Genomic DNA, 14747 nt, shown 5'->3' on the forward strand with positions numbered 1-14747 from the left:
AAAAAATAAACACAACAACAAATCTTCCCAGGGTCTTTGTTTCCTTATAGTCTACTTTGGACTGTCCTACTTTATTATGAATTATTATTATTATAATTAGCAGTCTCATTCCGTGCGCTAGTAACGCCTTTTGTTTGACCTCGTCGTTGCTCCCCCCGCGCCCTGTCCCGCCCTCCCCGGCCCGCCCCCTCCCAGCGCCCCTGGATTTCAGCTGGACTTGACCGCCATGCCGAGGGGGTGCAGGGCCTCACTGTCCAACAGCCAGGTGCCTATTTGGTAGAGCAGCTGCGAGTACCAGTGGATGCCCGCGGCGGCGGCGGCGGCATCTGGCGCGGCGGCCGCATCTGGCGCGGGCGTGGGGAGCCGGCCGCCCCCGCCGTCCCCGCCGCGGTCCGTGCGCGCGGGCGCGAGCGCCGCCAGGAGCGCGTGCGCCAGGCGGAAGGGCGCGAAGGCCCAGTGCGCCCAGCTGTGCTCCTCGATGACGGCGTAGCACGAGGCCAGCACCCGGTTGATGAGGATGGTGCCCTGGGCCGTGAGCGGCGCGTAGGCGCCCGTGGCCTCCTCGCGCAGCGTCACGCTGTGGACGGCGGCGGGCAGCAGCCTGCGGTCCCCGTCGCGCTCCGCCACCACGTACACGCGCTGGCCGGGCTGCACGCGGCTGGCGAAGAGCGCTCGGTGCCCCGCCGCGCCCCCCGGCTGCGGCCTCAGCCCGACCCCGGGGCCCGACGGCGGCTCGGGCTCCTCGGCGGCTGCCGAGTCGTTGTGCGGCGCGACGAAGACCAAGTGCGCGGCTGTCAGCAGTAGGCGCTCCCGCGGATTCCGGGTCTCGATCACGTAGAAGACCTTCTTGGCGCCGTCCTCACGGTCCAGGAAGGTGAGGAAGTCGCTGTAGAGCAGCCGGCCCTGGTCATCGGCCGCCAGCACCCGGTCCCCAGGGCTCAGGTCCTTCACCAGCTTGGTGCCGCCCTGCTCCAGGTGCACAGTGGCAGACCCTGGGAAGCAGCCGCCCGATTTGGCAGCCACTGAGTTCTCTGCAGGAGAGAGGATGGGAGAGAAGAAGGGACAGGGTGTGAGTTGCGAGAGGACGGCACGTGTTGGGGGACGAGGAGAAAGAGGGGGCGCACTTGGTACCAGGCGCGGTCAGGCCGGGAGACGCGCGGCGCCGGGCAGAGGGTCAGGGAGAACCGGCGTAGACCTGGAGCCGCCCTCCCTCCCCATCTCGCCAGCAGGATCCCAAATTCAGATGTAAGCAAATCCCTTCGTGACTCTTAGCAATACCCGGAGGTAATAATAGTTGGGTTGGCGTCACCCCAGGAGGTCGGTTACGCTCAGCCTCCCTTCCGGCTCCTTCCAGGGCCCCCCCCCCCCGCCAGCTCAACAACCTCCCCCCGCCCCGCACACACCCCTAGCCTCGCCACGAATTCAGAAGGGTGTTTGCCATCCACTTAAATTCCTCAGGAAGGCTCCTTCAGTTAGCCCGGGGCGCCTGGGGCCCCCTCGGTCCCTCCCGCCCCAGCAGCAGGTTTAGGCGCCTCCGCGCGCGCCACAGGGCCGCCTCGAGCGCTCCGCCCGGGGGCGGCGGGCCGGGGCGTCTCGCCCGCTGGCTCGGAGCGAGCGGCGGGGGCCTGGGTTTTTGCCTGCGTGCGGGGCAGGACGGGCAGTGAGAAATCGCTGGAGTAGTTGTAGCAACTGGACAAACATTCCAGGGAACTGGCCGAGGTGTGAAAGTCCGGGCTTGTGTAGATTTTCTCATTAAAATCCAATAATAGGCTCAGCATTGTGATTGTCATTTCTGGAATAAATGGGAGGCACTCTTGGAAGAGAGGACACTTCCATCTCTTCCCCTCCCTCCCCTTCCTCGTCTCACTCTCTCCAACTCTCACCGCCCCCGTCCCTATTTGCTCAGGTGCAACCCCCCCCCCCAAGTGCCAATTCACACACATGCTCTCCAGAACCCCCGGCCCTCACAGGCACTATTTGCACAGCACGGCCTCTCTTCCAAGGCACTCAAGATGTGTATTTGAATTTTAAATGGCGGAGCCTGCTCGGAGCGCTGGAAGCAGCCGGGTTCTCAAGGCCCCTTGACTACCCCGCTTTCTCGATCCCTCCGTCGCTCTCTGTGGCTCGCTGTCCCGAGGACAATAACTGGAGCCTGGGGCGGAGCGGAGGGGGCCGGGGAGGGGGTGAGGAAAGTCCAAGTCTTCTTTGCATTCCAATCTCCGGGTTCATACTTTTTGCAAATAGAGATCGCGAGTAAGAATCTTCCTGCCGGAATTACAGAGATTTTTAATCTTCTCATCATTTTCTCCGTCATGAAGCGCCTGGCTGGCCGTTCGAGCCCTGCTTTAGCTCCCGGAATGCGACCCGGGCCGCCAGCGAGCTCGCGTCGTCGAGTCGCACGACCCTGCTTGACACACGCTACACCGTGCCCCCGAGCCCCCTGTGCGCGGAATTCTAATGAGCGGCTCTCCGGACCCTCGGAATTCTTTTCTCCCCGGGAGAGAGCCTCGCTCGGGGCGGGATTACCGCTGCTCATTTGGGAGGAGGCCGCTGGGCACTCCCCGCCAGAGGGACCCCGAGGACAGGGGTGGCCTGGAGGAGGCCGAGAGCAGCGCGGCGGAGGGCGGGCACCTGCGTAGGGAAGCCGTGGACCCCAGCCTCCGCTGGACCCGAGGAAGGGGCACCCGGGCCCCTGCCGCCTCCAATACCTCCCCCCTCCCCAAAGCCGGTGGAAAGTAACGGCCAGCAGAAGGTTCCCACTGCAAAGGGCAGGATAGTGGGCCGCCTTCCCCTCCTCCTGGGAGCCTAGAGTCTTCCCCTCTGCTGGAAATTCAGCCCTTCTCCACCATCCTATCCCTCTGTTGTTGCGAGAGGCCATTATGTATTTATTTCCTTTACCTACAAAGTGTGTCTTGACACCTTGAAAGTGTTTCTCTATTAAAATGTGCTGCTTCAATGCAGTTTAGGAGACACACACAGGCAACGCTGGGGATAAGGGGGTACGAGGAGAAACGGTTCCTCTGAAATGCACTGTTAACTATTTTGCTAAATGCACCAACTTGTGCTGGGAGGCGGAGAGATCCTTACAGTCTCCAAGTTGACGTATTCGCGCGTGTGTAATGTCTTTCTTTCTTAGCTATTCCTCGCTAGCGACAGCATGTGGCGTTGCAAGCCCAGGGAAATCAACATGACACAACGTACTGGAGCTGGGGTCATCCAGCTGCAGGCTGGGAGCTGCACTCGGCTTTCCGGGCCCTCACAGTGCAGGGCATCCCAGCTGGGCTCTTAACAGCAACCGATGCTTCTGGGCTTGCGACCCTCCAGATGTTAGAAGTAGTAACTCCAGGGCTTATTACCTCCCACCAGGGCCCTCCCAAAAGGCTTAGCGAGTGAGTTAAGTTAGTTTATAATCCACAGGCGCCCTGCAGGGACCAGTGAGGACGCGGGGCTTAGGCCCTGGACAGACACTTGAATGATTGGGAGGTGTTGGGTCTTAAACCCTAAAAAGAGAGGAAGGATCTAGGCCAGACCTCAGGAAACCGGCAAGGCTGCAGAGCTGGGCTCTCTCCCAGCCACGTCCTAGTCTCCCTTTCCTCCCCCTCCAAGCCACTCTTTCTTCCCAGTCTCCGTCATCTGCAGGGAGGGCTCTGGAAACCGGTGGGGTGGGGCTAAGAAAGCCAAATCCCCTCTGCATCGGGGCGTCGAGAATCTCGGCCTCCGAGTAATCCCCAAAGATGGGGGGCAATTCTTGGCTTAGGGGGGCCCCTCAGGGGTATGATCTCACAACAGAAACACTCTAGGCATCACCCCAATTCCTCTGCCTCCCTGTCCCTGAGGCCTCCCCCCTCCCACATATATACACCACTATTAGCCTTTTTCCCTGGGATCTCTGCCGTCGGGGGGCCCACAGCTGACAGTCCTGAGGGCCAGACGCGGGGGGGGGGGCGTGGTCGGTAGGGGGAGGGGGAATATGCAGAAAGGCGACTTCCGCCGCCGCTCTACCTGCTTTCACCGAGCAGTGGATGTGCGCCTTGGACTCGTAGTAGACCCAGTCGAAGCCGGCCTCTACGGCCAGGCGGGCCAGCATGCCGTACTTGCTGCGGTCGCGGTCCGACGTGGTGATGTCCACCGCGCGGCCCTCGTAGTGCAGCGACTCCTCCGAGTGATGACCGTCCTCGTCCCAGCCCTCGGTCACGCGCAGCTTCACTCCTGGCCACTGGTTCATAACCGAGATGGCTAAGGCGTTCAGTTTGTCCTTACACCTCTGTGGAGAGAAGGGGAGCGAAGATCCGGGCAGGGATGCGTTAGCGTCAGCCGCCTGAGCTGGGGTCCTGGGTCTTGCCCTCCGCCCTCCCTAGCCGTTGGGGAACCCCCGCCCCGCCTGTAGCAAAGCTGCCAGTCGCCTAGGCCAGGCAAGGGGTGTGCAGAGAAGTGGGAGACAGGCCCGGGAATGGGGCCCAGCCGGCTCGGAATGAAGGCACGGGGCGGAGAAGGTGGGGCGGGAGCTGCCTGGAGGAGCAGGTTCTCTTGGGAATGGGCTGAGGGCCTGTCTCCAGATCCAGAAATAGCTAATACTCATCCTGTGGCCTGAGAAGCAGATGAAGTTTCTTTGGAAAAAAGAAAACTATTTTGACAATGGCCCCAGGAGCCCCCCAGGTGCCTTCAGGGGTGCCCCCACTCCCCCAGGTGCCTTCCGCTTTGCCAGCCCCCTTTCTCTGCACACATTTCTCCACACCTGTGCAAGCTCCACCTTGCTGCTGGGCTAAAGCCCTCACCGGGACCCTCAATCAGAAGTTCACAAGGAGGCCAGAGAGAGGCCTAGGGTGCAACGTTGCCGGAATAAAGGAAAATACACTGTACACTTCTTAAGGAATGAAAAGCCTGGTGTTATCTCTGGACCCTCTGGTCCCTTCTGCCCCCATGACTATCTGAGGTGAAAACTAAGCCAAAGGTAAGATAGGGAGGTGGGAAGCTGATAGCAAAGCTGGAGGGGTGGGAGAAGGCCAGAGTGAAAAGCAGCCAGGTGAGTTATAATTTTCAATACGGGCCAGGGCCTGGATGACAAACATTCTTTATCTGGACAACCACATTCTTTTTTCTCTGTAGAACTCTTTTCTGCCTGGGTTTTCTGTGGTCTGATTGTGTTTCTTGTTTTCTTTAACCTGTTCCCTTCCTCCCCTCTTGTCTTCTTGGCCCCAGTGTAGAATGGTGTCCTGCAAGTTTGAAGAGCAAACTTAAGAGGCGAAGGGAGGGGGTGGGTGTGTGAGTGTGTGGACCGAGCCAGGGACTTTGTGTGTGAGAGGGTGGGGGATGGGGAGCAGGCGAGGAAAACATCCCCACCAGAAAGAAAGACCAGGGCACAGAAAGGCCTGAAGCCTCACCAGCCCCTTACCTGGGGGAGTCTTCCTCAAAACAGCCTTTCTGCCCTCCCCCACCCTATACACACACACACACACACACACACACACAGAGGAAAGGAAGTCACATGCAGGAGTAAAGAAACATTGACTAGGTTTGATAAAAACTAAGGTAAAATGGGACTTGGGGTTGTGGTATTTTTCCCCATAATCCTCTGGTTTATGGATTAGAATCAAATAAGGATGTGCTAAGTCTAGTTAAATTGTGTGTGTGTGTGTAGTACTAAACTCACTGGAGTTGACTGCTGCTGGCTGCTGGTAGGGGATTCTAAAAAGGGGGGTTTAAAACAATAATGAGGCACCCCTATGCCAGGTAGACAGAAGCAGAGGCTGGAGAGAGACATTCAAGTTGACTTCTGTAAAGTGTAGGACTGACCTCCCACATCTCCTCAAGAACAGAAAAGATGATTCCTTAAGACACCTCTTGGTTTCCCTGATGGAAAAATAACCTCTGTTAAGGACCCTAATAGTAGCAGTGTATCGGAACTCTTTTGCTAAGGGAGGGGGGATTTGTTAAAAGGACTGCTGTCCACTTTTAAAGGGTATGTCACAGATTGTTCAACAGGAAAAGTTCTGTGTACTTGGCAGCAATAAAAAAGCAAGCAGTAACATGGTTGTAGAGTTAAACATACAACAAATGGGTAGGGGGTAGAGGGTTGGGGCCGTCCTAGTAAGAGGTCAACGCTTGCAGGATTTGGGGCCTGCTGGTTCTTTTAGTTCTTAAAAAAAAAAAAAAAAAAGGCAGAAGGGGAGAATTTGAGTGAGGTCATCTTGAGGACTGAACGCATTTTACATGAAAATCAATCAGACCAGGGTCAGTTTTAGAGCCTGGATATGAAGCCGGGGTGCGCGCAGGCGCACACACACCGACATGCACACAAACACCCCGAGCCTCCCTTCTGCTCCCTTCTTTGGGGGGAGATGACGCCTTAAACGGCGTTCCACCCGGTAACTGGGCAGGGAGACGGTGGGGCGGGGAGGCTTCAATCCCACCTCACAGGCCCCTTGAGATGCGCCACTTGGAAAAGACATGGAGGAACCCACGCGAGGAGCCCCTGGCCGAGCCAGGCCCGGTGAGTGGAGGTGGCGGCGCTGGGGACCGTCCGAGGCCGAGGGGCCGGCCTGAATGTGTCCCGGAGCCCAGCTCCCTCGTCGGCAGCTGACATCCCGGCAGAATTCTGGCCGGCCCCAGGGCCGGGCGGGCCTCGGCTGGCGGCTGCAGGACGCTCCTGGCTCCAGCCCGCTAGCTTGTCGGAGGCAAAGGCCGTGCAGCCAGGACCGGTTGTTCATTCACTGGGTCATGTGCCGCGAATCAGCCCGATTCTGTGCAGTCACCGTGAAGCCCAGCGGGGCCGCCTCGGCGCGGGCTTTGTGTCCGCAGAGGCAAAGTTGTTCCACACGCCTCAGCTCCCCGCCACACTCCCTAATCTCTACACAAACGAGCGCGCCGAGGAGGCGCTCGGCAGTATCAGTCGCTACGAGCAGCCGGGCGGGCTTCCCCCGGTGCCTAGGCGTGGGAGGGGCCTCCACCTCAAAAAGACATCCAGCTCGGCAACACCGTCTCTCTGTACCCCTCCAGAGCACAGAGAACCCCCATCCATGAAAGCGGAAAACCCTCCCCAAGCTCACACACTGGCTCCTTTGCCTTGGCCGGCGGCTGCAGAGCAGGCAGGAAATGCAAGTAACGCGTCGTTTCAGGCTAAGCCCCCGACTTCAGCCTCCAGACCCGCCCCCGGTGGGCCTCCTACCCCTCGCAGCGCCCCTTCCCACCCGCGCCCCGCGAGCTGGCACCCGGGGCCTGCGCCGGGAGAGTGGTCTGTCTGCGTTCCCCTCTCTCGGGTTAATATTAACCAGGAGCTCATGCGTTCCAGAACTGCTCTGAAAGTTCCACTGGGGAAGATCTCGCCATGGTTGAGGGACTTGGGCAACGGTCACCTAGAGAGACCTAGAGACACACCCAGAGACAAGGAGAGAGACTAGACGGAGGAGGAGACCCTCAAGACGCACACCTGAGAGCAGAGTCCAGGCGTTTCTGTAAAAGTGAGGAGCCCAGCAGGCAAGCAAGTTCCCCGAGAAGCTCCAGACCTTCGCGCGGCCTGAGAGGCACTTTCCTGCCTCTGAAGCCCACACGTTCCCTGCCCTTACAAGACCCAAGACGTCTGCCTCTCTCACCCCATTCCTGTCCCCGCCCCCCTTTAACTCCTAGAATCTGCAGAAGAGGGAAATGCCAGAGGAGGGACAACCAGGGGGCACATCCCAGCCGCCACCCCCAACCATCCACGTTTTTAGGGTACCTGGGGGGGTCAGTGCTGTAACCCTGGCCTGGCTCTCCCCCCCACCCCACCCTACCCCACCCCACCCCCACTTTGGCCACCCTTCCCCCCTCCTTTTGTGTTAGGAACGGGAATGGCCACTGCTGAAGGAAAAAAAAGTATTTGTTTTCGTTTCGTTCGTCTGAGGGAAGTTGACAGAAGGTCAGAAGTTCAAATGCTGCTAGCGAATGCGGCGGCGCGAGAGGCGCGGCGTGGGGCGGGCGCGGCCCCGTGTTCCCGGGCAGGGCGGGCGGGAGGCGCGGAGCGGGATGGAGGGCTCCTTGCGGCGCCCAGGGGGCTCGGAGACCCGGGAGGCCCGGCCGCGCCGTCACCACACCCCTGCCTCCTCCCCGCACGCGCCCCACCCCCGCCGCCGCCGCCGGGTTAATGAGGGTGATTAGCGCCCCATTAGGATGAGCCCCACGCTCGCGGTTCTGGAGCTGATTCCTGCGTGTGCGCGTGCAGGGCAGGGACTGCGCGGCGGCGGCGGCGGCGACGGCCCGAGCCCAGCTCCGCCGCACAAACTGAAACCCTAGCCTCTGAGATCGATAACCGAGGAGTAAGTGGAGCTGAAAATGCGTCTGACTTGGGGCTCGGCTTCTTGGGCCTACAGCTTCCCAGAAGGGCGCTGAGGACCCAGAGCTCGGAGCAGGGGGCGCGGGACTCGGTGGGGGTCCCTTGCACCCACAAAGGCAGATGCTGACCGGCCCGACTCGGGACCCTCCGGTGTCTCCGCCCCGCCGCTTCTCTCTTCTCCCCTCCCCTGAGTGCGGAAAGACCCCCGGGAAGGCTCCTCGCGGGGGGCGAAGGGGACCAGGGGGCGGCGAGGCCCGGAGAGCCAGAGAACTTCCTCCAGCCGGCCACACGCCCCCGGCCCCCTTGGGGCCACGCAGAGTTAATCGTGGCTTCTGTGGGGCACAAGCGCGCGGCCACACTCTTGGGCCCGATTTAAGGTGGTCGGGAGCAGATGAGGGAGACCGAGGAATGAGAATCCTCTCCTCCACTCCCACTTCGCCCCCACCGGGCAGCTAGAGCTGGTTCCCCAGCTGGCCCTTCCCTTTCTCCGCACCCCCAACAAGCCCAGGAATGGGGTTGGAAGCAGAAGAGCTACGAGGTAGCTCCTCTCTGCCTCCCCCCGCCTCTCCTCCCCCCCTCCCGCCACACTTGCGCCCCGCCAGCGCCGCTCCGTCAGCCTGTGCGCTTCTAGCCCTAAAGGTAGGATTTGAATATTTTAATAGGGCAATAAAAATGATGCTGACCTATATTTGCGAGGAAACCCATTTCTAGCTTCAGTTACATATGCATGGAGTTTCAGAAAGTCTGGAATTGGCAGGTAGCTTTTTAGCCCAGATGTCTCAAAGGAGATGGGCGAGGGGAAAGGATTAATATTTTGCTTTGGTTTTCCTTTCCTCCCCTTTCCCATTAATATTTATTCCCTCGTAATTTCTATGCAAGCTGATTGAAAACTGAAGTGATGCAATGCCAGTAAGTTCCAAGTCCCTCCCCTAAGGTACCTCGGGCTTAGGAGAATGAAAGAGCATCCTTAAAGAAATATCAATATATTCACACTCCGATGGGCACAATCACACTCGATGGAATCGCAAGGCAAGCTATGTGACACAGTCATGGACAGCTAGAGCCGCCTCCGAAGCCACTGCCTTTTGTCAGAACCGCCTTCCTGGCTTTTCCAATGGAAGATTCTTTGGTGGGGGGTGGTCGGGTGGGGGTAGTCATGGGAAGAAAAAACACAGAAGAGGGGGGAAAGTATGAGCTTGGAGATCTAACGCTTCGAGCCTACATTTGTAGCAGTGACCTGAGGCCACTTTATGTTTATGGGGGGGATTCCCACCCCCCCTCTGCATCTCCACTCCTGACTCTCCAGTAAAGCCACAGACTTGGAAAAGGCAGACGCCCGGAAAGTGAAGGTCTCTCCAAGTTACAAGCCAGAGCACAGCCAGGGTGGGGAGAGCCATCCTAGTAAGACAGAGATGAAATCAGGGCCATAAATGGGATCACATACCCAGCCATTCTCACCCCCGCCCATACCCTAAACTTCTGGACCCATAACCTCCATTCCTCCAGGAAGAGGAAGGGGTGGCAGGTAGGTAGGAGGGTGGGGAAGGACAGAGTGAAATCGCCTTTAAATCTGCTTAAAAAGCAAAGAAACCAAGTCTAGAACGGCTTCGTTCCACGTAGCTCGCTTTAAAGGAACACATTCCACGCCCCAGAGCTGGGTTTCTACCTGAGTCATCAGCCGGTCCGCTCCGGTGTTTTCTTCATCCTTAAATATGATGTCAGGGTTGTAATTGGGGGTGAGTTCCTTAAATCGCTCGGAGTTTCTCGAGATCTTCCCTTCGTATCTTCCACTGGCCCCTAGGGTCTTCTCGGCCACATTGGGGATAAACTGTTTGTAGGCTAAAGGGGTCAGCTTTTTGGGGTGTCTCCTCTTCCCAAATCCCCTGCCGGGTCCGCACGCCAGCCCTGAGCACATCAAGAGCGTGGAGACCAGGACCACCACCAGACATCTCGCCAGCAGCAGCATCTCGTCCATGGAGCCCAATTACTTCCAAGCTCTCCCGTGTGTGTCTGTGTGTGTGAGCGTGTGTGTGTGCGCGCGTGTGCGTGTTCGCTCTCTCTTGCGCTCTCCCTTTCTCGCTCCGGCTCGCTTGCTGCCTTGCTCTCTCCCTCGCTCTCTTTCTCTTCCTATATAACCTTGCCCGCCGCCGCTGCGTGGGACTCTCCACCGATCCCCAGCCAGACAGGTGCTGGAATGGCAGGCTGCCGGTCTCTGATAACGGAACACATCGGAGATGGGTCGCGAGACAGCAATCAAAAGACAAAAAGAGTCTGATTTTAAATGGTAGCAAGCCTAGAGACGCTTGTGAGAGAGGCTGCCTTTAGTACTATATTATAGCTGGCAGGGGCGTATCTGATTGGCCAAGGCAACACAAGCTTGTCTTCTGATGTTTAACCCTCAAAAAGGCTACAATTTTTTTTTTCTGTTGCTGCTGCTGCTTTATTTTCACCTGAAGGCTTCGAGTAAAAAAAAAAAAAAATCTTTACTAAAACAAAGGTGGGAGGGAGGGCGAGGCACATTTCTCAGGATAACATCAATTACACCCTGCTTTGTGTGTATCCGTGTTTCCCCCTTTACTTTCTTGGGAATGGTAGGTGCTTCAGTTAAAACCAACTTAAGTTTTTAAAGGACAGCACAGACCCCCCCAAAGCTTTGATCATCAAACAAATATCTCCTCAAATGTTTCAGGGGCAAAGCTTGCCAGCTCTTATTTAAAATTGTTAGGGATTTTAGCATTCAGGCCGGGTCTCCCATCTGAGCCTCCTCTGCCTGAATGCTCAGCATCTTTGGAAGAAGGATAATTATGAGTGACCACAACTTAGTAATGTGAGTTGAAGTGCTTCACATGCCTTAGAAAAACTTTAAAATACTGCCACTTTATTGTTTGTATCAATGCATGGTTTCTGAAACCTCTGAAGATAGGATGGAGGTGTGTTAAGGGCAGGTACAGAGTGAGCTGATGGACTGTCAAGGTCCAGGGGCAAAGTGGGTCTCAGGTGCTGGACACCCCCAGCTCTGGGAAGGGAGCCTGTGCTTGTGTGTGCTGTGGGCGGAGGCTCATTGTGCCTGGAGGGCAGCAGTGAGTGGGCAAGGCTTTGCAAACACCACCCCCACAGATCAATAGGAGCAAAGTGCAGGGCCAAGGGATGAGTGAAGTGTAAAGTTAAGGCTCCTTGCTATGGCGTCTGGTGCTGGCGCTAAATGGAGCTGGCCACATCATGGGCTCTGCTGCCCAGAGGGGTGCAGGTGGCTGGAGGAGCTCCGGCTCTGGTCAAATAGGGGTATCCTAGTGTCCAGAGAACAGCAATATGAGACCCCCAGTCCCTGCAGTCCTTCCAGAAAACACACACTCACACACCCACAACTTTCTAACTAAACCAGAAAAATAAAACCTGACACTCCCTCTTTTTGCAGAACCTACCCCCATCTCAACCTCCCTCCATTCCACGCATAAGCAAGAATACCTCTGGAGTGAGGCAAGGGAGTGTTATTCGTGTGGACTAGAAATACTGACCCTGACAAATAATCAGATACTGTGAATGTTGGCCTCTGCAGTTCAGTATTCTGCCTTGACCCCAAACCACGCAATGGTGTGAGAACGGTCTGAAGGTTCACCCAGCAAAACAATGGGAAGTTGCTAGCAGTCCATTAATGTTCCTATGCCCAAATCTTTTTTTTTTTTTTTGAGGGGGTCATCTTAAGCGACATCTAGCTGCACTCCACCCATTCGTGCTCCTCTACAAAGGTTGACAAGTCCCTCCCCCCTCCCCCCCCCCCCCGCATCTCTCTCTCTTTTCTATTCTGTGATTTTTGAAGAACCAAAATACCGAGCCTAAGAAGAGCGCTGACCTCTGGGCAAGGTGGGAAGGCAGCACCCAGTTCTATCCAGAAAGACTCAGGCAGGAACGAAGAGTTCTCCAATTAGCCGGAGACAATTCAACTCTGTTGATAAACCCGGGGCTTAATTTATTGTCCAGGGTGTGTGTGTGTGTGTGTGTGTGTGTGTGTGCGCGCCTCTCTCTGTATATTGTGTCCCAGGAAAAAACTGATACAAAAAAAGATATAACGCTGTATACCAAAGAAGGTAGGCTTGTTTGATGTGGTTACCTCGGGTAGCACGTGTTGATGTAATATCACTAAATAGTGCCGCGGTTTAAGAAGCGATCCCGACAGTGTGGGATACTTGCAAACCTTTTCATCACCCTCCCCCGCCTTGGCACCTCCTTCAGCCCCAGTGCCTTTCCTTTCCCTTCTCTTTTTCGCTCTTCGCGCTCTCCCCTAAAGACCTAGGTGCCCGCACAGGGCGGGAGCGCCCGGGCGGCGAAGCTGGGGGTTGAGGCCAGAGACTCTGGGGCTGCGGGCCGCGCGTGTACCCAGCAGCCAGCAGGGCTCCTGCGGCGCAGACACGCTGGGGAGGTGCGCGTCCGGTGCAGGCAGTAAACGCACGTGGAAAAGTCTAACGCCCCCAGCGTGCCGGGTGTGGGACTTGGGTTATGAAAGCCAAAGCCGAGCTGGAGAGTCCAGGCTGCGGGGCGCGGTGGGCGGTGTGACCTGGGGGCCCGGCCGGGCTCTCCCGGATCAGGAAAGAGCCGAGCGTGACTCCGGCGGCGCGGTCCCTCCCTCTTCGCAGAGACCAGGAAGGGGACGCGGCGCGCACTGCGCTCGGGCTCCGGCGGAGGCTCCCCGGGAGGGCCGGCGCCGAGGCCACCTCCCTCCTCGCCATCTCCATCCGGCCCTGGAGACCCCGGAGAGCCTGTCAGCGGCCGCCGTCTCAGGGGCTCGTTTGGATCCTCCCGATTCAAAGAGTGATGGACAAATCGCTGTAAAATCCGCCACTGACGCCTTCTTCCGGAGGGCTTGCTCCCGGCGGCGGGTTGCCCGGGGAGGGGGAATAGGGACAAAAATCACGCGCAGTCCGTGTGCATTGTCTTAGGCACTCAGGGTCTGCATTACTGGGCGCCCGGCCGAGCTTCCCGGGGCCGCGGCGGTCTCCGCGCCTCCCTCCCCCTCCCACTTCCCCTTTCCTTTCATCTCGCCCACTTCCCATTTCCCAGACACCAGACACTCGCTCGTCTTCCACCTCCAGACACCAGATGGCTCCCTCTCTTTGCCTTTCCCCCTCCAGACAGTTCGGCCCCTCCTTCTGCCGGGCAGCGGTTCCAAACCCCAGCCGTCTGCCCGTGCCTGTCGCGGCCAGGCGTCCCGGGTCTCCCGCAGTACCCATCTCTGACTGATCCGAGCTCTTCTCCTTCTGGTGGTCCTCCACATCCGCCCGGCCCACTCTCCGTCCCTCCACCGTCCACCTCGCCCTGCACCCGGCCGTGCCGGTGAGGACAGGTGGCTGCCTCTGTCTTAGGCTCCGGCCCCCCAGGAGGCGCCCTTCCTCGGAACCGCACCTTTCCCTCCATTTCGACCCCAGCCGCTAGATGGCCTCCTCACTCTGCCTTCAGTTTCTGGAGTGCCGGGTTCTGGTTTGGGTGTGTTTGGGAATCTCGTGCAGAACCAGGTTGGGAGGCCCCGGGAAGCGGGCTAGCCGGTTTCTCCATCCTCCTTTGAACCTGGTTCCAGGTTTAGTGCAGACCCTCCCCCCCCCCCCCACTTCTGTATTCACTAAGCCCCTGTCCTCAACCAAGCCCCTGTGACGTTGCTCCCAGTTCTCCATGGACTTCCAGTCTCTGGGGTCTGGCTCAAATCTGACATTCCCAGTTTCCCTCCTCCCCTCCCCTTTCTCATTTATTTTCCTTATGATTGTACTCAATATCTTTCCAGCCAGTCACCCAGTTTCAATTTCTTTCTAATTTTGTCAAATTGAATTTCTGTTGGTGATGACAATCTCTGCATTTTGGAGGAATGCTGCTTTTTGGCACTGTTATCCTAATCCCCCAATTCAGCCTGCCGGGAGAGGAGGGAGGAGAGGGGGAGCATGTTCTCTGGGTTTAGGGCTTGAGTCCCCAGGTCCTGGACAGCACCAGGCTCTCTGTGGCCCAGAAGGACCAGGGACGGCAGCCACTATTCAGTGACTGTAGCCTAGAAGTAGGCAAGGGCCGGGTGCAGCTGCTGGGTGTCCTCCACCCACTCGTCTGCCACCACTGAGTCCTCAGTCTCATTGCAGCGGAGGTCAGGCCTGCGGCCATGGCGGCAGGAGCAGCTGGGGAAGCAGCAGCCAAGACTTTAGACAAAGATAGCTTGGCTGCTGGCTGGGTGAGGAGCTGCGCTCTGCGGCATTTCATGTGTGGGCTTGATGCTGGCTGTGGACCGTTACTCTGCAGTGTGGTGCGGAGGAGGAGAGGGCACTGCTAGGAGAGGCAGGAGCCTGGGCAAAGCCCCACTCCACCTGGGCCTTCCTGAGGCGCTTTCTCTGAAGGAGGGAGTGCAGATGGTATCCTGAGGTCCCTATGGATGCAAGCATTGGTCTCGCCAGTTCTGTTCACCAAACACTTG

At 57.9% G+C, this 14747-nt stretch overlaps 1 protein-coding gene across 1 annotated transcript; it reads right to left on the minus strand.

The window, feature by feature from the left end:
* Positions 1-207: 207 nt before the first annotated feature.
* On the minus strand, positions 208-10485 carry SHH (sonic hedgehog signaling molecule). The gene is made up of 3 exons (XM_064274240.1): positions 9972-10485; positions 4003-4264; positions 208-1031 (listed from the first exon to the last, which is right to left on the minus strand). Exons 1-3 carry the CDS (start codon positions 10278-10280, stop codon positions 208-210), a joined length of 1395 nt encoding a protein of 464 aa, XP_064130310.1. The 5' UTR covers positions 10281-10485.
* Between the last annotated feature and the right edge of the window lie 4262 nt (positions 10486-14747).

The sequence above is a fragment of the Loxodonta africana genome, chromosome 22 (genome assembly GCF_030014295.1).
Source record: "Loxodonta africana isolate mLoxAfr1 chromosome 22, mLoxAfr1.hap2, whole genome shotgun sequence".
Lineage (NCBI taxonomy): Eukaryota > Metazoa > Chordata > Mammalia > Proboscidea > Elephantidae > Loxodonta > Loxodonta africana.